At 35.1% G+C, this 25,925-nt stretch overlaps 1 protein-coding gene across 1 annotated transcript in view; it reads right to left on the bottom strand.

The window, feature by feature from the left end:
• The window catches only part of Tspan8 (tetraspanin 8), a 30,820-nt gene that overhangs the window by 3,993 nt on the left and 902 nt on the right, over positions 1-25,925 (bottom strand). The window contains exons 2-7 of the mRNA XM_020186744.2: positions 16,876-16,938; positions 11,192-11,332; positions 9,799-9,873; positions 9,594-9,701; positions 3,561-3,695; positions 633-716 (exon numbers count right to left, since the gene is read on the bottom strand). Coding sequence (XP_020042333.1) covers positions 633-716; positions 3,561-3,695; positions 9,594-9,701; positions 9,799-9,873; positions 11,192-11,332; positions 16,876-16,938 — 606 coding nt within the window. The remainder of the gene's footprint in view (positions 1-632; positions 717-3,560; positions 3,696-9,593; positions 9,702-9,798; positions 9,874-11,191; positions 11,333-16,875; positions 16,939-25,925) is intronic.

Here is a 25,925-nt window from a genome sequence, read left to right on the forward strand (position 1 = left end):
GGATAATGTTTTCAACATCAATAATTAACTCAATGAGAGTAATGCATAGCCTCATCAGTTTCCTTGAAAATGTCTCCAAGTGAGTTCATAGTACAGAAGCTGAAAAATATCAGAAACAAATTGTCCCTGATTTTTAGAGCTTCTTAGATTTCTCTAGAATGGAATGACAGAAAAATAGCAAAAATAGCTCCCACATGCTCTTGAGAACAGTTCTTGTTTTCAATTTCAAAATCATGACAGGAGATAAGAAATTGTAAGGGTTTCCTTTGTTTGTGTGTTTCCGTCTTACTTTAGGAAATTTTAATCCTTGTGCTACTTTTCAACAGGAAAAGAATATCTAGGACTAAAAGCTGTGCAGAAATTAATTCTGTTTTTTTCTGAATAGAAAGGTCATTTGGAATAGTAGCCTCCATCATGCTTAGCTCATAGGACTGTAATTCCCCACCCTCCCAGACTCAAGGTTGATCTAGATGTTGGGTCTTGGGCAGCTGGTACCCAGTGCTTTTCTAAAGCACTTGGGTTTTTTGTTCCTTTGTTTATTTGTTTTAATTTGACTCACCATAAATATTTGTTAAAAGAACCAATAAACAATGGAATAGATGAAAAGTCAATCATGTAAGATTATACTGTACCTCAATAACTGCCAATCCAAATGCAATTGCAATTACTATGATAATGTGTTTTTCCACTAAATCTTTTATCAAAGAAAGACATGTCTGTTAAGGGAAAAGCAAGCATAGAAAGTTACTTTTAGTAAGATTTTGGCCTTATATTAAGATTTTTAGTTATTTGGTTGAATTTTTACATTGTTACAAGCAGCATACTCAGTAAAAAGGAATTGGTTTATTCCCTCTACTTTTAAAAGCTTTTTAGAGGGCTGGGGATGTAACTCAGTGGTAGAGCACTTACCTGGCATGCGTTAGGCCCTGAGTTGGATCCCCAGCACCACAAAAATAAATAAATAAAGCATTTGAGGAGAAAAATTTTGCTCAACTAATGAATTACTGAATCTAAGGTCTTTCATTATAAATAATAATATCTCTCACCAATAACTTTCCAAATTATAAGGCATTAGAGCAGCAAAATTTTGCTTCAACTATCTAATTGCTGAATCTAGAGGCTGATCACTATAAATAATTTTTTTCATTAACATATCCCAAAATTATATTTATAATTCTTCAAATTATAAATAATTTTATCCTAACTTCAGATTATTCATTTTAGAGCTGATATCACCTTGGCAGTAGATTTTTTTCAGGTTTGTAATCTGTAACAGAGAGGTCCTTGGTTGAGGTTTTAACTAATTATATTGCCTTCCACTTTTTAAGCAAAGACTTCAAAATCCTTCAACAATATTTACCAAGGATACATTTGCCTTAAAAAAGAAAAAAAATGTTATTGTATCTACTATTACACTCTTACTTTAGATAAGAAAGAGTAGTCAGTCTCCCTACTACATTTTTATTACATTCAAGTCCAATTTTAAAACATTTAAGACCAAACATAAAAATTCCAGCCACCATAAATTATAAGGATAATTTTAGAAATGAAAAAAATACTACACAATGTAATAATTGTATTGTATGTATAACTACAAAATATATCAACCTTGTAATAGTCATATGTGTGCAAAGAGCTAACAAAATAGAGCTAAAAAGCCTCTATAAGGCTGAGTCTTTTCCTACCTTGTTCCTAAACATAATAGGTTTCTTTATACATATCTGATCCAAAGCACTAAACATCTGAGAAAATTATCATGTCATTAAGGGTTAGCTATGAGATACTGATTGTATCTACTGAGTCATGTTCATTACATTTGAGGTGATTTCTTTCCTCCTTCTACCCAAGATAATAGCAAAGGAGGGGAAAAAAGAAATGTGAATTATGGCCATTTCAGATCTCTTGTTTTTCCAGATTTCTTGCAAATGACACATGGCAAATAGAAGTATTTTATGAATTTATGACCTTCCTTTTGGGAAACAACAGCAACTATGAGCTTATATTCAGCTGAATTATGTATGAACTTTTAGGGAATACCTTTTTCTTAAGAGTCTTTTCAGAATCTAGCTTGAGAAAAAAAATCTTTGAGTTGAATCTTTAATAGGAGATAGACATCAATCTGCAACTGAGTTTACTTATTTGTTCATTATCTTAAGTGGAAATTATATTCATTTGTACCACATTTTGTTCCCTTCTTTGTAGATAGTATTTCACCAAATTTAAGTAGGCAAGAGGAGAGCAGGGAGTTATAAAACCTTTTAGTGATATAGCTGTGACAATGACATGACATGGTAACACTATAATCTAATAACTAACTTCTCTCCTATGAGTTATTTTAAATACTAGTGACAGCAATTCTCCTTCAGAACAAAGCCTCTTTAATTCTGGTAAGATCTGTGACAGGTGAGCAGTCAGGGGAAAAGAAGTTCTCCTTAAGAAACTTTCCTTTTGTATATTAACCTCAGTATCAATTACTAAATCAAAACTATGCTAGAATGAAAATAATATTCAGGTATTATAGAAAATAATTCATAGTGATTTATAATAGCTTCTGTGTATATCTCTTCCAACTAGATTATAATCTCCTAAAGGATCTAGAAGTATGTCTGATTCTAGCCAGGGCCTAGCTGACACAGAGTAGGCATTAAAAAAAAAACAGCAAATAAGTATTTCTGTATATTCCTTTGAAGCAAAAGGAACAACTTATGAAAGCCCTGTGGTCAAAGAGAGATGTCAAATCCTCTGTAAAGCCGTATCTTAAACTTCAAAGACTGAGTTAAATAGGGACCCATAATACCTGTGTCTGCCCCTATCCAAGCAATATCAATAGCTCAATGGATTGATGTTGCCTAATTATCTTTCTCTCTTCCCTATTTCAGCATCAACTCTGTGAGTACAGACATTGAACTGTATTCAAGAATGAATCTCTAATAACTAATGGACGGCCACATGAGAGGTGGTCAATCAGTATTTGATGAATTGATCAATAAAAATAAATTGATATCCACAAGTCAAAAAAATATGACATCTACAACACATAAAAGATAAAGTTATCTAATCAACTTTAAATATACAAAGCAACTTGGCAATTGCAGCAAAACTAGGTCAATTGATAGGTACGTTTAACATCCAGAAACTAAGTCCCTAAAGACCATAATTTCTTGAAAAAAGAAATTTTATTAGAAAAAAAGACTTTGACTTTAAAAATTAAAACAAAAATTTTGATTTCTTGATCTTATGTTAAAATAGAAAAACTAGAGGAGAATAATGACTATGGCCAAGGCAAAATAAACTTTTATGTTAGTTTGTACTTTTTTCTTTCCTTGTTGAATGTTATCTGACCTAATAAAGTTGAGTTTAAATGATGCCAAACTCATAGAAGAAATGAAATACTTTCATTTTTTAATATCTATTTTTTCTCTTTTAATGAGTTTATTTTTTTATTTGGAAAATGCCAAATAAATGGAGCATTGTACTTGCTGCATTTTAATTTTTTGCAGACACTTTCATTGTGAAAATAACAGAACCACTTATTGTACACAATTTGATTTAGTACTCACCTGATTGTAAACAAATGTACTCTCATACTGTATGCAAGAATTTTGCACGTTATTTGTACATTTACATGACTGAGAAATTTGCTGAAAATTATTTCCCCAATCAGCAGCTCCTTTGACCAAACCACAGCATTGAAACTGTTAAGTAAAAAGCAGAATGGAATGTAGTCACTGAGAAAATTAAAAACATTATGAACTCTATTCTTCTGAATATCACTATAAAAATGTAATGTTTCTTATGCTAAAATATATGTAAAACACCTCACTCACTTCTCTGAACACAGCAACAGCAATGAAGCAATTTTTCATTTTGGTCTCAATAACAATGAAGGCAAAATTGAACTAAGGTAACAAGGTTTGAGGCAATTGGAAAGAAGATTAAAACCAACCAAAGAAAAAACCTAGTTTTTGCTTCTAGTTTAAGTGACGAAAGGGAGAACAGAGTCAAGTATATGTATCCTAGATTTTAGCAAAGAAATGTCCAAAAAGTTCACAAGAAGGTCAAGATCCCATTAAAGAACTATTGCTTGCTCAGAGACAAACACTCAGAGAGTTTTAAAAATAAAATTTCTAACCCAAGATCTCTGGTCACTTTTGGAGGAATGGAGAAAAAATTTGAGGCATTTCAAAGACAAAGAGGATGCTTCAGGGGCCTTCTCTGGGATTTAATTTTCATGGATGTCTTTAAAATATGGGAAGGGGTAAAATGAAAGGTGAAGCTTAATAGAAAAATATCAGGATGGTTAAGGCCCATAAAAAAACTGCAACATGGGAAAATACTGATGGGGGAGTGGAGCAGGGATCATTTATGGACATGTTTGAGGAAGAAAATCAAGAAAGTGATAAGCCAAATTACACAAGGCATATGGCACATAATATTATTAGATGGAAATGAGAAAAGTAATTATTCCTCATCTTGCTCCTAACTGCTCTCTTAAGGAGAAGTGTCTTTGTGCAGAAATGGCAGGGAAAAAAATTGCCACAGAAAACAGAACTCCACTGGCCTTGATGCATTGAAAAGACAGAATATTGAAAGAACTTTCATTTGATGGCTGGGTGGCATGTTATTTGTGTAACTTAAACCTCTCTGTGCCATAATTTTTTCATCTGTAAAATCAGGGAATAACAGTTGCTAATAAGAGCATATAATTCACAGATTTGTTGTAAGGACAAGGAGGAGAAAATCCAAGTGAAGACAGTGTCATCTGGTTTATAGAAAACACCTGATAAAATGTATTAGCTGCTATAATTTTGTTTTGTTGTCTATTGTTGTTTCTGTTATCAATGATTTGGGTAAAGACAGAGAAAATATTTGTTCAACACATATAGTTGATATAGAGTTGGGAGTAATGATTAATAAGTTAGAGAACAGAATCAAATTTCAAAAACAGTTTAAACAATGGATTTAAACTAACAAATTCACCTAAGGCAAATATAAATAGTCCAAAAACTGAATGTCACAAATATATGACTCAATAGATGTTCCTTTGATAAAGAACTGGTAATTTCAGGTAGTTCTAAGATCAATAATAGCCAGAAGAATAATCTTAAAACAAACTCTCTTCCTGTTCCCATGACTAATTACTTTATCTTTCTGATCACATAATCTCGACGAGTATTAACTGATTTGGACACTCCATATAAAATAAGATATATAAATCCCTATACACATTCACAGATCAGTCCATATTTGGAATACATAGAAAATACAAATGTTAGAGAGGCAAACAGATATAAAGGACAGAGGGTAGGAGACAGGAAAACTAAAGCTTGTCACATTATCTGTTCTCTAGAGCAGCAGTAGGAGCAGTTAGAGAAGAAGTTGGTCAGAACTAGCTGAAGGTTATATAACAGCTGGATGAAAAACACACTATGTAGCAAATGATACAATACCTCTATACAAATAATCACCACCAACAATCCAAAAGAGGCACATTCCATCATATGTTAACAGGGAATTTGTGGGGAAATTCCCTGAAATCCAAAGAGAAACCCACTTAGTGTCTGTCACTTCTGTCCTTGTGTAATCATGTCCTAGATCACCCAGAGTTTAGGGTAGGAAAAATAACTAAAAAAAAAAAAAGCTAAGGCAGATAAGAAAATGAAGAAGAAAAACACTTCAGAGTAGATAATAAGAAAGAAATATAATCCCATGACCACAACAAGTTTCGAGCATAGGATTTTTTGTACGAGAATGGGAATACGTCAGGAGAATATTCTATATTAAGCAGAACATTTAGTAACCCACAGTTGGTACTCAGACCTTAGATCACAGGAACACTGTGCAACCCATATGACTCTGGACCTAACCTAGAAGTCCTGTGTTACCTCTAATCCATTTTGTCCTAAGTCAATTTACAAGAGAAGGTCAAGGATGGCCATCCCTACCCAGTGAAAGGACTGAGGTTGCTTAAATTCTTCTTTTAAGACTTTATTAACCTGTGCTCTAGAGTGGATCTGATCCAGGAAGTGGAAAGGGAGCAATCAGAGGATGCAGCCACAGGGAAGCTGGGATAAAAGCACAACAAAAAGGAAGTTAAAGGGGCTGACCTATATCACATTTTAGTTCTTAGAAACAATGCTTCAAGCAGAATTTTATAAGCTGGAGTCTATCCAAATAGGAACTAGTGAATACTCTGGAAAAAAAAATATCATCTGATAAATAGCTCAAGAAACCAAGGATGTTTCAACTTGAAAAGCAAAATTTTAGGAGTCAAACAACAGCCATTTCAAAAAGCTGTCATGTGTAGAGGTAATCCATAGACTTTGTATTTCCTAAAAATGCCAGAAGAATCAAGACTAAGCCAGGCAAATTCTGGGGAAGGAGATTTTTGTTTCAAACAAGAAAGAAAACACTAATCATCAGACTTGTGTTTAAGTGGGATGGGCAAAAATTAAATCTTCAATATTTAATCAATGGATGACCATAAATATGAAATAATTCAATCAATAACAAGTCAGGTTAAAGGACTTACAAAATCCAACCTTCATTGAAGAATCCAAGAATTGGTATGATAACACACGAAGTGAATGCCACATGTAGTTACTATGATGGGAATTCTGAATTAAAGGTGTGGTTAGATATGAAAATCAATAAACATAATAAACCACATTAACAGAAGCAAAGACAAAAACCACTTGATCATCTCAGCAGATGCAGAAAAAGCCTTTGATAAGATCCAACACCATTTCATGATAAAAGCTCTAAGAAAACTAGGAATAGAAGGAAAGTACCTCAACATTATAAAAGCTATATATGACAAACCTACAGCCAGCATTATACTTAACAGAGAAAAACTGAAACTATTCCCTCTAAAGTCAGGAACTAGACAAAGATGCCCACTATCTCGACTCCTATTCAACATAGTACGGGAATTCCTAGCCAGAGCAATTAGGCAAAAAGAAGGAATAAAAAGAATACAAACAGGTAAAGAAACTGTCAAAATATCCCTATTTGCAGATGACATGATCCTATACCTTAAAGACCCAAAAAAACTCTACACAGAAGCTCCTAGACACCATCAATAGCTATAGCAAGGTAGCAGGATATAAAATCAATGTAGAAAAATCATTAACATTTCTATACACTAATAAAGAACAAACTGAGAAAGAATATATAAAAACAATTCCATTTACAATAGCCTAAAAAAAAATCAAATACCTAGGTGTAAGCATAACAAAAGATGTGAATGACCTCTACAAGGAAAACTATAAACTTCTGAAGAAAGAGATTGAGGAAGACTATAGAAAGTGGAGAGATCTCCCACACTCATGGATTGGTAGAATCAACATAGTAAAAATGTCTATACTCCCAAAAGTAATCTACATGTTTAATGCAATTCCCATCAAAATTCCAATGACATTCATTAAAGAGATTGAAAAATCTACCATTAAATTTATATGGAAATACAAGAGGCCACAAATAGCCAAGGCAATACTCAGTGAAAAGAACAATGCTGGAAGCATCACGATACCCTACTTCAAACTATATTATGAAGCAATAATGATAAAAACAGCATGGTACTGGACAAAAAAAGACTTCATGAAGACCAGTGGAACAGAATAGAGGACCCAGATATGAAGCCACACAACTATAACCAACTTGTCTTTGACAAAGACACTACAAATATACGATGGAGAAAAAGCAGCCTCTTCAACAAAAACTGCTGGGAAAACTGGTTTAGCAGTCTGCAAAAAACTGAAACTAGATCCATGTATATCACCCTATACCAATATTAACTCAAAATGGATCAAGGATCTTGATATCAGACCACAAACTCTAAAGTTGATACAGGAAAGAGTAGGAAATACTCTAGAATTAGTAGGTATAGGTAAGAACTTTCTCATTGGAACCCCAGCAGCTCAGCAACTAAGAGATAACATAGATAAATGGGACTTCATAAAACTAAAAAGCTTCTGCTCAACAAAAGAAATGGTCTCTAAACTGAAGAGAACACCCACAGAGTGGGAGAAAATATTTGCCAGCTACACATCAGACAAAAGACTGATAACCAGAATATATAGGAAACTTAAAAAACTAAATTTTCCCAAAACTAATGAACCAATAAAGAAATGGGCAAGTGAACTAAACAGAACTTTCTCAAAAGAAGAAATTCAAATGGCCAAAAACACATGAAAAAATTCTCACCATCTCTAGCAATAAAGGAAATGCAAATTAAAACCACACTAAGATTCCACCTCACCCCTGTTAGAATAGCCATCATTAGCAACACCACCAACAACAGGTGTTGGCGAGGATGCGGGGAAAAAGGAACCTTCTTACACTGTTTGGTGGGAAGGTAAACTAGTACAACCACTCTGGAAAACAATATGGAGGCTACTTAAAAAGCTAAACATTGATCTACCATTTGATCCAGCAATACCACTCTTGGGGATATACCCAAAAGACTGTGACACAGGTTACTCCAGAGGCACCTGCACACCCATGTTTATTGTGGCACTATTCACAATAGCCAAGTTATGGAAACAGCCAAGATGCCCCACCACTGACAAATGGATTAAGAAAATGTGGTATCTATACACAATGGAATTTTATGCAGCCATGAAGAAGAACGAAATGTTATCATTCCCTGGTAAATGGATGGAATTGAAGAACATCATTCTGAGTGAGGTTAGCCTGGCCCAAAAGACCAAAAATCATATGTTCTCCCTCATATGTGGACATTAGATCAAGGGCAAACACAACAATGGGATTGGACTTTGAGCACACGATAAAAGCGAGAGCACAAAAGGGAGGGGTGAGGATAGGTAAGACATCTAAAATATTAGCTAGCATTTGTTGCCCTTAACACAGAGAAACTAAAGCAGATACCTTAAAAGCAACTGAGGCCAATAGGAAAAGGGGACCAGGAACTAGAGAAAAGGTGAGATCAAAAAGAATTAACTTAGAAGGTAACACACATGCACAGGAAATTAATGTGAGTCAACTCCCTGCATAGCTATCCTTATCTCAACCAGCAAAAACCCTTATTCCTTCCTATTATTGCTTATAGTCTCTCTTCAACAAAATTAGAGATAAGGGCAAAATAGTTTCTGCTGGGTATTGAGGGGGTGGGGAGGAGAGGGAGGGGGTGGAGTGGGTGGTAAGGGAGCTGGTGGGGGCAGGGGGGGAGAAATGACCCAAGCCTTGTATGCACATATGAATAATAAAACAATAAATAATAATAATAATAATAATAGAGTGGTCAGACAGATCTGGATTTAAATTCCAACCTCATAATTTATTAGTTGTCAGACCTCTCTAAATTCTAATTTGACCCAATGGACCCAATTTGACCCAATTTAATCTGTCATAAACATATCTTCTTAATCTCTGCCCTAAACTGCTTCAAAACATCTTAAGGAGCTAGAAAACCATTACAACTGTTCTTAAGGTTTTCTTCTTTCATCGTGACAGAACAATTAGTCAAAATCTGCAAAATGGAGATGGTTGTTGATTCTTATGGAGTACACCAGTCAAAAAACTAAACATTGAAGAACTATGTTCAACTTGCCAAATGACCAAATTCTAATTACCTCTTTTTGAAACAAAGTCAGAGCTTCTCGGAATTCTTTTCCATTATCACTTGTTTCACTCAAAAGTTTTACATCTGCATAAAGAGTTTCATTCAGAATGCGACTGGACTGAAAATTGAAGAATATTGTTAAATTATTCATGACAGAAAGTAGTATTTCAATGCTTAGATTTTTCTAAAATTATAAACATCATTTATGTACCCACCTCAGATTTGAAAGCAGCTCCTAGGATTCCTGCTGCCACCTGCAGAAGCAGGATCAGGAGCAAACCTATGAAAAACTGAAAAAAAACAAAAAAGAGGAAATGCATATCTATTACCCTCAGTGCATTTAGTAACATCTGGGGACATTTGGGTATTGCACTTCCCTGGACAGTCAGGATTGCAGAATTAGCCACAATCTTTACTTCTTCCACTCTGTGTGTCAAGTTGCAAATTTGGGGTCTATTACTACTCAGAAGCATTTGCTTCAAACACTGATCAAGAAAAGTGGTTTCCATGAAACTGTATTGACAGGGTTATTGTATAATATTAAAGGGAGGGAAATTTAAAAACTTGAATTGGTTTAAATAATATTTTTCCTTTCCTTTTTCTATCAAATACATCCACACGAATTCAGAACTGACTTCCTAACAGTATCTCGATCACTATCAGAATCCCACAGTACCTTATAGATACCTGAACTCTATCTCAGATCTATAAAATCATGATCTAGTCCTGAGAAAGTAATCACTAGGGATGCTACTAGAGTCCTATTAAATTCTCTGACTCCCCTCATAATAAATAAGTAGCTAAAACATTACTTTTCAGAGTGACACAATGCTTTTTTGTTATAGAAATGTTTGGATTAGCTCTGATAAACTCTTGTGACAAATTTATATCTGAAAGGCATTTAATTTTTTTCTAGCTTTTTCCCCAATATCCATTATTTTCTATATATGTTAAAAATGCATATCTATGTTTATCCCAATCCAATCCATCTTCCCAGAACATTTATAAGTTATAAAACTGATTATCTCACTCCCTTATAATATTTTTAGCATGGCATGTAGTATACTTTATGATTTGACCCTAGTCCACACTGACTTATCTCCCATTATTTACTGAAAATAGCCTCTGCCACTCTGCAGCCATATCCAAGGTCTTTCATTCCCTAAACATGTCTCTTCCTGAGACATGTCTCCTCACATCCTCATCCATACTAACACTTTATTCTCTTCTATCCTCCTTTGTCTTTGTGTTCTCTTCTGAAGCCACTTCCACTGCTCTGATTTATTTACTTATTAAACTTCCCCATGGGATTCTAATTGCCTTAAGCTCTTATGTATCATTTAGCACAGTGTTTGGCACAGAAAGATATGCAGCTATGATGCATGAGTCAATGAATGGGTGAATGAGTTAAAAAAGTCTTCTCTCAGAGTATCCTCAAATCTGAGCCCAAACAAGCCAAATCAAAGCCATTTTAACTCCCACGATCAAAGCCTCTGAATGTAAGTTAGAGTCTCATCAATCTTAGCAGTCTTTTGACAGGTCATGGGGACAGGAGATAATCCTCCAGCATCTGAAGGATGGATATTGGGAGTAGTTTAGAGAACTCACCAAGAGCAGCATACAGCGGCTTTCTTTCACAGCACCACAGCATCCCAGGAAACCCAGAACCATGATGATGGAGCCCACAGCAATCAAGATATTCACAGCAACAAAGGGATTGGCGCTAGAGTCCCCAGAAGAAGTGAGAATCTGGAAATAAAGAGGATATTAATGGCAGAAATTCTTTTCCTTGGTGTTTATTTTGCTCATTCAACAAACATCACTTGAGTACCAACTCTGTGAAAGACCCTGTTCTGGGACCTTGAAACACTTCCACGATTTAAACAAACAAAAATCCCTGCCGTCATGGAGCTTACAATTTGTTGAGATGCCACTTTACTGGATCATGTTTCTGATGTTCTAAAATAATAATGATACCTGCACACCCTGTTTATTGCAACACTATTCACAATAGCCAAGTTATGGAAACAGCCAAGATGCCCCACTACTGACGAATGGATTAAGAAAATGTGCTATTTATGCACAACGGAATTTTACTTAGCCACAAAGAAGAATGAAATTTTGTCATTTGCAAGTAAATGGATGGAACTGGAGAACAGCATCTTAAGTGAAGTTAGCCAGGCTCAGAAGGCCAAAAATCACATGTTCTCCCTCATATGCAGATTATAGGCCTAAAACAAATGCAGTAATAATATTAGACGTGGGTCACACACTAAGGGAAGAATGCACATGGGAGGAATAGGGAAAGGGAAGGAAACCTAAAACTTGAATGTGGTCAATGTGCTCACTGTAGAGGAGCGAATATAGTAATCTTAAACTGACAGAAGCCACTATGGGAAAGGGACTTGGAAGTAGTGAAGAGGTCTGGTAGAGATGAACCAATGTGGGTTGTAATACACATATGCATGGAAACAACATAAGAAATTCCCCTGTATAGCTATCTTCATCTCAAACTAGTAAAAATGCTGTCTTATTATCTCCTGTGTTTTCTCTTCAACAAAATCAGAGAACAAGGGGGTGGAGCTAGGGTTTGAACTCTGGGCTTCCTACTTGCAAAGCAGGCACTTACTTGAGTCACACTTCCTGTCCATTTTGCTTGATTATTTTGGAGATGTGGTCTCGTGAAATGTTTACCCAGACTGGCTTCTCAGCTTGATCGTCCTGATAGCCTCACAAGTAGCTAGGATTGTACAAGTGAGCCACCAGTGCCCAGCTACTTTCACTCTTCTTGATGTGATTTTTGGTTCACAGATTTTGTGTTTTATATATAAAATAGCACACTTTACAGTAATTTATTTCAACTTTTAAAAGCCCAAATTCTTCAAATCATTGATAGAATGACACGAACAAATCTGAGAATTATGATGTCTAGCTGAGGAAACCATGTATAAAAGAGTACATACTGCAGGGTTTCATTTACATGAAGTTTAGGACAGGCAAAACTATGGTGATAAAAATCTAAGCAGTGTTTGCCTTTGAGCAAAGTAGGAAGGAAGGCAGGAACCAACTGAAAAGGGACATGAGGAAGGTTTTATGGGTTAATAATAATAAAAAAAAAAACTGCTTTACATCTTGGTTTTAAAAAAAAGTCCAGATCCTCATATTTCATATCAATTCTGTCTTCTCATTTCCAGAAGAGACAGTCCTTCCAGAAACTCTCTTATTTCACCCAACTATTAAATAATGGAATATGTAGGAAAATATCCTAGGGCATAATTCAGCTCTTCTCAAAGCAACACAGATATTTTCTTCTTCATCAACCTTGTAATATCTAGCCTCGACCTACCACTTGCCCTCCATTTATGTACATTAGTCAATCACAGTTAAAGAGGAGAGCTGGTGCATGTTATATGAGCTTTCTGTACTGGGTTGTCTCTAAGTGAGGCACTAGTTCCTCTATGCACTCAAAGAAACTACATCCCAGAATCGGCCAAGCAGCCAGTAGGTCGCCTCCCTTAAAAGTCAATGAAAAATAATTACTGCCACTACTAATGATCTTTCTGCTTTAAAGTCTTTTAAAATGCACTCGTAGCATAGAGGAAACCTTTATTCAACAATCAGTATGAAGGGATGTACTGAACGTACAAAAGCCTTTCAGATCCATGTTCTACTTAGGATCCTAGAAAACAAGTTTGTAACTCTAGGCTAGTCAGCTAAGCTGAGCCCCAGTTTTCCACTTATAAAAGGGAAATGGGTCATCTCTGCGATTTCTAAAGCCTCCATTGTCTCTAAAAGTATGTGCTTACAGATAATGTTTCAATTTACATATTTTGAAAGCTTGGTTATATTCTAAAATTTTTTGTTCGGTGGATTTTATTGTTTTGTTGTTAAGATTAGAGCAAGAAATCATTGTTGTTAATAAACAGGCATGAAATCTGGGTTAAAATCAATGTGAAAAAAAACAGTTACAGGAAATCAGTTCTATTAACTCACCAGTAAGTACTGCTTCACTAGAGTATTGCAGCAAGTACAGGAAATCCTAAGGCAAACAAAGAGGGTGGAAGACTCTCGAGCTGGGCTATCAGAACTTAGGATAGATAGATCAGGCATAAAAATAATAGATCAAATGACTGCACACAAGGTATGAGTAGTGCAGCCAGCACCTGTATAGCAGGTAATGAGGCACATCTGTGAGAATGACCCAGGCAGGTGACCTACTATCAGGGACTGGCCCAAAAGCAGTGTGTTGACTGCCTGGTAGTCACTGCTCCAAGCCCAGCCCAACAAATGGCTATTCTTACTGAAGAACGAAGTGGAAATTTGAGTTCAGATGCTTGCTCCAGCAAAGACACAGAAGGCTTTCAAACACTCTTGGATGAATACTTAAGACAAGGAGAGAATTCCTCAAGAATGACTGCTAAGCCTAAACAACAAAGATTCGGGGATCCTCTTTGGATTAGAACAGGTCTCCTGAGACCCATATGCAAAGCTGCCCATATGTTTTACCTTGTGGTGCTAAGTTTTCCCTGAGGAAGCAAAAAAGTAAATGCAGAAAGAGATGTCACCCCTTGTCATCTTTCTTTTTCTATGTTTATGCTCACATTTTCTCTTGTGAAGCTGCTACCTGGTTTTTCTAGTAATAAAATTCAGTTCTTAACTCAGTCAAAAATTTTTGCCACTGGGTTCAGATAAATACAAATGAAGCCAATTTCCCATAAGACAGCCTGGTTAATGTTGTCCTGGCAGATTCTGACTTTTGTTCTGGGTAAGAGGTGACAGCACAAAAGTCAAAATTTCACTAAAGATGCTGTCGAGCTCCATTAGTCTACTCTCATCTCCAGATGTGGAGTCACACCCTCTCAAGGACAACAATTCTCCTTTAATTCATTCAATGTGTGTAATTTCTTAACAGACTAAACACCAAGCTTGTTTACTACAAACAATGAGGAGAAAGAACATATCAACCAGGAGTATAACAATGAAATAAAATAAAATGCAGGCTGCACACAAATCTTAAAAATCTGTTCATCTTTGTGCTTAAATATGAACCCTAAATCAGACATATTCCTCATACCTTTGAATATCTTCCTTCTTAGGTTCAAACACTAGATCCCCAGGCCATCAGGGAATCACAGCTTCATTCATGAGTATAAATAATAAATGAAATTCTGATGAACTAAGAGGTTACTGACTGCTTTGCCACACCTATCCCCTACCCAGTTTCTTTACCAGGTGAAGCACAGAATGAGCTAATTGCCACTATGACTCTCTTGGTTCTCTAGGGACAGAAAAGACAGAGAGAGAGAGCGAGAGAGAGGGGGAGAAAGGGAGAGAGAGAGAGAAAAAAATTTCCAGAAAAGCTGACCACTGTAGGAAAAGATACAGAACATATGTTAATTTGCTGTTAATCTTTCTTTGCACTAGACTGTGTCCAAAGGCATTTATCTGCACAATGGTGCATTAAATTTAATACAAAATGCATTGTCTTCATTGCTGGCTTAATATTATCTTTATAATACTCAAATAGGAATAAAAATTCCTTTTAAGAGAGGAGAAACACTTTATTTTGATAAAGACTTTGAAAGGCTATAGCAGTAGATATGATCCTAAATAGTGATAAGAACCTAAATAACAAAGAACAAACAGACTGTTTGGCATGAGGTAAGAGCAATAGTTAGGGTGAGGGGTGCTCCTGTAAAAGACAAGGGAGAAAAAAATGAAAACAAGAGAGTAAGGAGATGGTGCCAGGATGGCGTTAAGTTGGGTACAATTGACAAAACCCACTCACTCGTATCCCTGCCCAACTCCTTCCACATTTAAGACACTATTGGTCCATTCGTTGGATTAAGAAAATGTGGTATCTATACACAATGGAATTTTATGCAGCCATGAAGAAGAACGAAATGTTATCATTCGCTGGTAAATGGATGGAATTGGAGAACATCATTCTGAGTGAGGTTAGCCTGGCCCAAAAGACCAAAAATCATATGTTCTCCCTCATATGTGGACATTAGATCAAGGGCAAACACAACAAGGGGATTGGACTTTGAGCACATGATAAAAGCGAGAGCACACAATGGAGGGGTGAGGATAGGTAAGACACCTAAAAAACTAGCTAACATTTGTTGCCCTTAACGCAGAGAAACTAAAGCAGATACCTTAAAAGCAACTGAGGCCAATAGGAAAAGGGGACCAGGAACTAGAGAAAAGGTGAGATCAAAAAGAATTAACTTAGAAGGTAACACACATGCACAGGAAATTAATGTGTGTCAACTTCCTGTATAGCTATCCTTATCTCAACCAGCAAAAACCCTTTTTCCTTCCTATTATTGCTTATACTCTCTCTACAACAAAATTAGAAATAAGGGCAAAATAGTTTCTGCTGGGTATTGAGGGGATGGGGGGAGAGGGAGGGGGCGGAGTGGGTGGTAAGGGAGGGGGTGGGGGCAGGGGGGGAGAAATGACCCAAGCCTTGTATGCACATATGAATAATAAAATTTAAAAAAAAAAGACACTATTGGTATAGAACAGAATTAGGACATGTGGAGTCCAAAGACTGGAGCCAGAATTAACCCTATGAACTAAACATCCTCCAAACCTGTTGATAATATTGGTAAGATCTTTGCCTCCCAGTCATGAAAAGATGTGTAGGGGGTTCTTGTTAGTCTTATAGAAACAGCAAAAAGCCACAGCCAACTGCTGAGTTACACTACAATGAGGAGCCTGGTATTGGAAGGTATTGCTTTCAATGCCAGCTGCGGCAGGTAAGTATCAACTACCCTGGTTCTTTGCTGCTCTTAAAATACAGACTCACATTTATCTTCTCTAAGAGAACTTCTCACCTTCTTTCCTTTTGAACCAACCATCTTGGAGTCAGCTAAATTATGGTCAATGCCTTGTACTATAAAAAACATTTTTCTCTTTGGAGAAGAGAGGTCATCCATACCCTTCCTTAAGCGGTGCATCAATCAGGCTAACCTTAAATAGGGAAAGAGGCAAATTTCCACTCTGGCCCCTTCCTATCTCCACTTTTGCTGAAATCTTCCTAGTTTGGGGATAACACCTCCTCTTTTCTCCAGAAGGACTGTCCCATGCCTAGCACAATGCCAGGCGCATAGTATGTAATTTTGATTCATTGAATTATAAACTCATACATCAGCAGGTTAAAAAATGCTGTAGAAATGCTTGTTATTCGGACTGTTGTGATTTTCATTATTATAAGAGAAATAAACTTTCTGAGGTTAATTTACCCCAAATTAACCTTTTTGGGATAAGTATATTTCTATACTTACCTCTTTACCATCTTCACTTACTCGTATCCATATTGCTAATGCCAAGATCAAGGTACCACATACCTGCAGAAGATAAGAAGGAATGTTAGTACAGCTAAGACAAAATTAAACACTAATTCCACATACTCACCTACCAGCTTTCAATAGTTTATCATTAACTATATCATTACAGCGTGACAGACATCAGTAGTACAGCTAATCACTAAGGTGTTCCACTGCAATTTGTAAATTTGATAAGAATAACTGTTTCACCTCCACAGTCCTTTCATAGACCTATAGATAAGAAATTGTCTCTGCTAGGTAGGGAGAGATTCTTTTCTCTCATTTAATTCCAATCGTATTTTTGCTAGATTGGAGCAAAGAAAAGTATAAGTTGCAACAGTTTAAAGATAAAGTATCCTTAGTATGCTACTGGATTTGTGTCCGGGAAGCTAGTTTAGACCAAGAAAGAAGGAAATAACAATTTGATCACCAAATATTCATTCAAGATTCAAGGAGATTGAAGTTGGGATAGACACAAAATCATGAGGCATCTGACAAAATTTATACAAAAGTGTAAGGGTACATATTAACCAATACCTTTTGAACCCAAATAAATTTTTCCAAACATAAGTTCTTTTAGGTGGTAAAACTTACCCAGAGAAAAAGAACAATGAAGAACAGTACTTTAAGTCTTAAGTTCCTTTAATGACTTTACCAGATTATTTAATTTGGAGCAAGACCAACACATAAAATGAGAAACACATCTTACTTTAGTGTAAGGAAAACCCTTGTCTTTCAGGGTTTAAAAAAAAGATATACATTGCAGCCTCAAAAAAAATCAAAGATGTATTATTAGATAGATATATTGGGAGCAACTCTGGAATGTACCAGACACATCAGACTTTGGAGAACTTTCTAGACATTTCTGATCTTTCGTGTTCTGACAAAGAAATGTCTGAGCCCTCTAAAACCCAATGACCTTGTAGTGTCATTGCTTTCATGCATGGTTGAGCCATATGCCTGGAATACCCAGCAGTACTTTTATTAGTTTCTCATTAGGTTTGCAGTAGAAATAAGGTCAAAGAGATCATGTTGAGGAATAGGTAGCAAAATGAGTAGCTGAATGGCCTTAGAATATGTGTTCCCTAAAACACAGCAACAACAACAAAAAATTCACAAATCACATAGGTCCAAATTGTTCAATTTAGTTAAAGGATTTGGACTCCTGAGAGAGTAGAAATACACTGTGAAAATCCAGGACAACTCCTTACCAAACCACCCCTACTACAATTCAACTCTTTCAAAATAACTGTGATTATTCTGATACAATTAAAAACTAAAAATTTACCAGCCACCAAATAACCTATGTAGTTTAATCACCTTACATATACACACACTATACAAACTATTAAAGCAGCTTAGAACTTGAAAACTTCCCCACTTTTCATCTCCTTCCACTAAATCCTAATGTCATTTGAAAATGGAAAAATCCCTTTGGGATTTTCAGTAATTTATGCCAGTTGAAATATTTGTTAGGTATTTGATTTGCTTCCTGATATTTTCTGACTTTTTCTTCTCCTTTCACAAGTAGATTTAGATTGATTAATAGCCATTCTGACCTTTAGCTTTAATTAAAAACATTATTGTAATATCTATTGTAATTACTTCTTACCTGGTATTTAACTGTTAAAGAGAAAACTTTGAAAACTCTTAAGAGAGTATGATATTCTTTGAAACTTTAACTCTTTGTGTTTGTTTATTACTATTGGATTCTTTTTTCTAAAGTATTAGAAATCCAACCACACATGAATCTTATGACATCAACCATATTTGCCCCTCAAATAACGTTTAGTCTTCTCAACCACTGAACATCATCTGTATTGTTAACATTGAAAAGGAACACTCAGTTATTTCTGAAGTCAGGAATATTTTGTTCAATCTTAATCTTCACCTTTAGATACAATTCAGATTTTGAAATGGGTTAATTCTCATTTCCATCCTTATCTCTTATTTTTTAAACTTCATTTTAAAAATGAGATGAAACAAGTGTTTAAAATACATCATTATCATCTTAGCTGGAGAAATTCACATGTAAAAATCACAATCTTATCATGAAATTATTCATAAATGTGTTCACTGACTTTTAAAAGTAAATTTATTACTTGAAATTTATTTATTTGAAGAATGAATGTTCTAAAGTCATGATTGATAACCTATTTTATCCTCAGTCTTGAAGACTGAACATCATAATGATTCTTTGAGCACTTTCCCTAGTTTGACTTTAAGGGTTTGTTCCCCAATCTTTTCATACTGCTTTTAACAACAAAAAGTACAAATTTAAAAGTTAAGTGTCTATCTCTGCTCTATTGTGTGTTGGTAAGGAGGTAAAAGGAAAGAGGTTACTATCGTGGGCTTCCAGGCCTGCTGCTAGTGGACACTGAAGGACTGACTGGCTTCTGGTTTCTCTTTCAAAAGAATCATTGTGGTTTTCACTCAACTTTCACAGGATATCTTTCTTTTTATGCAGTTAGGATGCAATTGGTCTGAATCAGCATTCTGAGAAATTAGACAATTTTGATATTCACTTATTGTTATGCAATTAACTGATTTTTGTCCCCCCCCCCCCAAATTCTTACGCTGAAGACCTAAATTTCAATGTGACTATATTTGGAGATAGGACTTTTAGGAGAATAATTAAGATTAAATGAAGTCTTAAGGATAGGATCCCAATCCCATATTATTTGTAGCCTTATAAGATCTCACTATCTCTCTCTCTCTCTCTCTCTCTCTCTCTCTCTCTCTTTCTCCTCCTCTCTCCACACTCCTCACCCATGGAAAGACATGTTGGAACATACAGAACATAGTAAGAACATGGTCAGGACAAGGAGCCTCACTAGTAACACTATTGTCCAGCACCTATATTCAGTCTTGGGTTATAGCTTGGAGTAATTATTACTTAATTGTTATTTTTCTATGATATCTCTTCTCTATCAAAAAATTTTGTAGATTTATACTCTATTTCATAATAGAAAATACAATTATGTAATCATGTAGATACATGCCTTTTTTTGTTTCCAGAACTTTGTTGTCCTGATTTTCCTTTAAGCTATCCATTTTTACTTCATACTTTAATAATCATTTGGGTACATTTTGATAAGTTTTATAATATGTGTATGGTAAGACATTTTTCTTTTCCACTTGTAAAAGGCTCTGAATGTATACCAGGCCTTGTTACCTTGTCTTCTGATATTTAGTGTTGCAATAGATAAGTCTATGGTCAGCCTTTCTTTTGTTCATGAATTGTTTGCTTGTTTTCTTTGCATGTATATGGACATTTGTAAGACTTTTGTTTTAATTGGATAGCTCTCCTAATACTTATGTAGACAGAGATGTCTTCTTTGATTGGAGCAGAACACATTATCTTCCCTCTATATACAAAGTATACTTTTACCTGGGCTGGTGGAGTGATTCAAGTGGTACAGCGCCTGCCTAACAAGCATGAGGCCCTGAGTTTAAGCCCCAGTACCACAAAAAAAAAAAAAAAAAAGTGCAAAGTATATTTTAGCTGTACTTATTTCCATTTATTAATTTAAATATTTTTTTCCTATTTATAGTGTCTCCTTCCTTGGAAAACAATGTATTTGCCTGTATCTTTCATCTTTTTTCAGATTCTTTTTATTTCTTTTTTATTTTTCTCTGGAAGAGCTTCTCAATTTGTGATTCTATATCACTGTCTCTATTTAATGTACTATTTGTGATAAATTTTAATTCTGCTATTGAGATTCTAGTTTATTTGAAGTCCTTGTTTATTTTTATCCATTTCCTTTTTCAATTTATCCTGTGATTTCCTAATTAACTTTATCATCCTTCATGTCTGCCATAAGAGGTGGAAATATGGGTTATTTTCTGATAACACATTGTGGATACCAATTTCCAGATACTGTTTTTGGGACTCTGGAGTGTTTCTTTCAGAGATATGTGTCTGTCCTATGACTCTCCAGGGTGATTTTATGTTTCACTTGCTCAACAATATTTTTTATTAAACCTTATGCTGAGTTTTGCTTTATTCATCCTTGAATAATAGGAAGATTATGCTGACTCATTAAGAGCAGGATGGTTTTGCTTCACTCTTTACTGGCATGATTTATGATAATCATCAGGTCTCCTGTTGGGGGCAAGATTGCAGAGCACTCTCTGTAGGGACATGACCTAATGCATCCCTGATTTACTAAGATGGTCTTCTGCCCTTCACACAACATCTGATTTGTTCTAAACAAGTAAAGTAAGTTAAAAGCTATAAATATTTAGCAGACTCTACTGTCATGTTTTTTTTAAATCTTCAGCCCCAAATGAATGATATTAGCATTAAGTATACAGTACCTGTGTCCCTAGGCTGCATTCATGTGCATTTTATAAATCTACTTGACCAAGCACCCAGCACAACCGATGCAATATTCTACTTTAAATAACTCTAAAATTGAGGGGCGGGGGGAGAGAGTGGAATCTACCACCCTTCTTTCTAGCACAAATAAAGCCTGGGCAAACACTAAAATCCATACAACTTCAAAATATGTGAAGAGAGATGGATGTTTGGCATCTCATCTACATTCTAATGTACTGTGAATTATAAAATAATGCAACTTCAGAGATTTCCTATCTTAACAAGTGTACCTGCTTAGTGACCTAGAAAACAAGGTTTAATTTAGAAGTTTTGAGGTCCTTGGATTTGTCCTTTGGATGGCAAGGAAAGAATCCCCATCTCACTCCTACTTCTGTTTTGTGGGCTCTGAGGGACCCAAATGCGAATGGGTGTGGATACCACAGCTTACAAACCTGCACTCAGTTTGCAACTCACTTCCACTCCTGGAAAACAACTCTCCATGTATACTCTTGGAAAAGAGCCTGTGCAGTCCCTGTAAATAGCTTTGAGGCCATTTGGGTATGGAAATTTGGAGTAGCAGGTATTCAAAGTGGAGGCCAGTGTTAAGGTAGGCATATTAGCTCTATTTCATAGATTCTTCGCTATGTGAGGAAAGAGAGGGTCATCATAGGGCTAAAATTATATTTATTTCTTAGAAGTTTGTCTTGAATATAATACTATCACACCAGATTCTAATACTTTTCAATTCAAAAGCAACATAACAATTGGAATCTGAAAAATAGTATTAATTGAATTTATTGTTATAAATCAGTCTTTCTGAGTCATCTCATAAGATGTCTTAGCTAATCTTTATAATTATAATCCTTCTAGGTAAAATTATAACACTTGTTTTACAAATGCAGAGACTGAGACACAGAAATGTCAATGAACATATTCTAGACCACAAAACAATAAAGAGTAGATTCAGAATTTGTATCCCAGTCAGTGAGAATCTACTTTTTTTTTAGCTTGAGGCATCTCATCATGTGATAGAATAAAATATAATTGTGTCCTATTATTTATGATGTGTGCTTATCTCAGAATTATGTCTGCTTTGCCTCCAATCTTTTAATTATACTGAGCACCTCAAATCTAAAATCCCAAGCACTGCATAAAATGTAGTGGTCTGGTTCCTACACACCTGCTCCATTTTCTGAGTACCTTCTTCTCTCTTCAGACCTCTTCCTGCATTGACTTCCTTCAGCTGCTGACACAATTTGTTTCATTTACTTCTTGACTCCTTCTCACCTTGCCTCGTGTGGGATTGATAATGTTATCTCACTTTGCTTTTCTTCATTAACATTTGGCCTCTCCATGCCTTTCTGTGTCTGGTCATCATTACACTGCACCCCTACCCAAGACTTTGTGCTCCATGTTATCAGGACACTTACGAAATTCTAACCATGTATAATACTCCCAGGCCTGACTTGTCTAAGACAGTGTAAGGTCATTGAGACATTTTATCTGTTTTTGACACAGAACTCAAGGAAATAGGTTTTTGTACCTACAAATTATCTATTATCAATCACACCTCAAATTCCCTAATTTGCATCAAACTCTACCATCAATGATTATGAATGATTTTCAGTTCACATTATTTCTTCAATTAGCAATTCTACCAAATGCAAATCTCTGCATATTTGTTTGTCATATCGTAAGATCTCTCCCCCAAAAAATTTGTATGTTTAGATTATATGAACATATGTATATCTTACAGATATTTCAACATCTGGCCTTACTTTGCAAAAGCTTAGTTTCACAAGTTACACCAGAAAAAATGCATTTGAAAACATAAGGCTATGGATAGCTACAAGAAAACCACATCAGTGGGACCTTTAAATTGTTTACTTAAGTAAACATTAGGAATGTGACAAATTGCTAATTTCCTATGAAGGACCATAAAATTCCAACTGAGAGCTCTGGGTTGAGGATGGATGGAGGAATAGAAATAGGTTAGGATTCCCTAACCTCAGAGATGACTCCTGCTGCTTAGATTTTAATTTAAAATATTGATGTCATGTGTTGGCCAAGAAGTCATCACTGACCTTTTTAACAGTTTCTCTCATTGAGACTCTGCCTCAAGATCTCTGACATAGAGACTGTAGGTCCCATCAAACATGTGGAAAAATCCCTGGAGGAAGTTAGAACTATCTAACTGAAATCTACAACATCAAAAAGAATTTGTGCTACCAAAGAAACACACAGATAATGGCAACCATAAAATAATCAGTTTCCCAGGAAAGCAGTGACAGTATCTGGGTATAGCATGGTAGCATGGTAAAGTTTGCAACAACTGGCTTTGAATCCTAATCTTAAATGCATAATACCATTTCCTAGATTGCATTTATCATTTTGGTATACAATTCAGATCTATTCCAAATTCCTGATTAGCCATTTAATGAAAAGGGTATTCACAATTCTGTCAGCACTTTTCAAGCTGTTTTTATACAACAGAAACTGTTTCACAAGTTGAAGATTGTTTTTGGTTTGGATATTTTTAGATGTATTACCGATATAGAAGCCATACATTTATTAGTACATTAATATTTTGGTTTTTAAATGAGTCTATATCATATAGTCTATGTCATAGGAAGAAACAATGGCTATAATTCTATAAAGACAAGGATCAGGACTTCTTAGAGAAATCGCTCATGTCAGGTCTGGCCAGGAAATAGTCAAATGAGCCTGGAACATCTTGTCATATCAAATAATGAAGCAGTTATCAACATTGTTAGGATCATGTCAAAAGGACTCAGAAGCCACTTTGAAGGAATTTCTGTTAGCCAAAAGATGCAAAGTTGCAAATCAATAGGATAAGGACTATAATGGAATCTATCATTTCATAAGAAAAATACTAGTTTCTCATTATTAAATAATAGGAGATAGTTTCATCATTTTGAACTCTAGTAATTACATAAAAGAAAGAAGTATTTATGCTACTATATATGTGATATATATGATATAGATATGTGTGTACCCCTTTTAAACACACACAGTCCAATGGCAACCAAATAGTAAATCAATAAATGAGAAATTTCTCCTAATTGAAAAGTTGATAGAGCTAGAATATTACCCATTTGAAACTCTAAATGAACTAAAAATGGATCTAAGATCTTGTTGACCATCAGAAAAAAGTGTCATATTGTGTACCTCCTGACGAAATAACACAGTAGCACTTATGAAGTAGTTGTGCCAAAAAATTTTTTAAAAACCTAAATTGTATCAAACTGACAGATGCAACTATTAACTTACAAACAATACAGAGGGAGCTACACATGTTCAATTACACCTTGGATGTGCAAATAATAGAATTCAGATCACAGAAAATGTGATAAGACAAACAGCACATACCACTATGTAAAATTTCAAGGGGAAGGAAAAACATGAAGTTAGGGGGAGAATCTACAGGCTGAATTTGATAAAAAATGTATTTACCTATCACAAGGTGGACCTTATTCAGATCCCAGTTCAAGCACAAACATTTATGAGGCAATCAGAAATTTAAACCCTAGATGAATATTTCATAATTAAGAAATTCTTATTGAGTTTTTTAAAAGTATGATAATGATGTTGTAATTACATTTTTAAAAGAATTATTAAACATACATATTGGAACATTTATAGATGGAATGATATATCTGAGATTTGCTTCAAGATTGTATGGGGTGGGGAAATGAATCCGAGTATGGATAGAGAAAGATTGGCCATGGTTTCAAGGCTGTTGGGATTGGGTGATGGAGTTAACCTCCCAATTTTGTCTCTTTTATGAATGTTGCGAGTTACCCACGATAATAAGCTTTTAAAACATAGCCAAGCCAAAGAAAATATGCACTTCTGTACATTCTATTACCAATATTTAAATATTGGAAAGAAATGTTAACAGGCTTAACTTTTTAAAAATTGATATAGATGACTGAGCTGTGTTTAGGATTTTCAAAAGCAGCCCAGTTTTCTAGGCAAAAGACAAAGTACAAAGAACACACTACTTTATTTTATTTTATTTTACTTATTTATTTACACACTCAATTCACCAGTAGTTCATCTGCATTCATTAGGGCTACTGACCATTGAATGGAAAGTCATTTTTATACAATACAACAGCATTCATGTAGTTAACTTTAATTAAGTCCATTATTAGTTTATAGGACAGAAATTTACCAACATATAGATACCAGCTGTCTATTTACCAAAGTCAACCAAGTTCAAAAACAAAACCAGAGTTTTTATACTGCACAAGTTACAAAATGATTTAATTTTCATTTAAGCACTTTGGACTATGTCTACTGATTTACTTTTAAACCATCTTTTTGTGTTTGTTTTTGTTTTTATTTTTATTTTTTTGAAAGTACTAGGAATTGAACTCAGGGCCTTGAGCTTGCTAGACAAGCACTGTACCATTTGAACCACGCCCTAATCCTTGAACAGTCTTTAACTATGCCATATATGCTAAAAATGATTAGGTAGACTTCCCAATATCCCAGCCTGCCCTTTTCACACCTTGTTTTTCCATTTTCCAATGCTTGATGTGACTTTCAATTTATTTGCTATGCATATATGAATAAACTTTTAAGAGAAGTACAATTTCCTAAATACAAACCCTGTTGATTAAAAGATAGGTTGATGACATGTCAAAATGTTGACTAAACTG

The sequence above is a fragment of the Castor canadensis genome, chromosome 8, assembly GCF_047511655.1.
Source record: "Castor canadensis chromosome 8, mCasCan1.hap1v2, whole genome shotgun sequence".
Classification (NCBI taxonomy): Eukaryota; Metazoa; Chordata; class Mammalia; order Rodentia; family Castoridae; genus Castor; species Castor canadensis.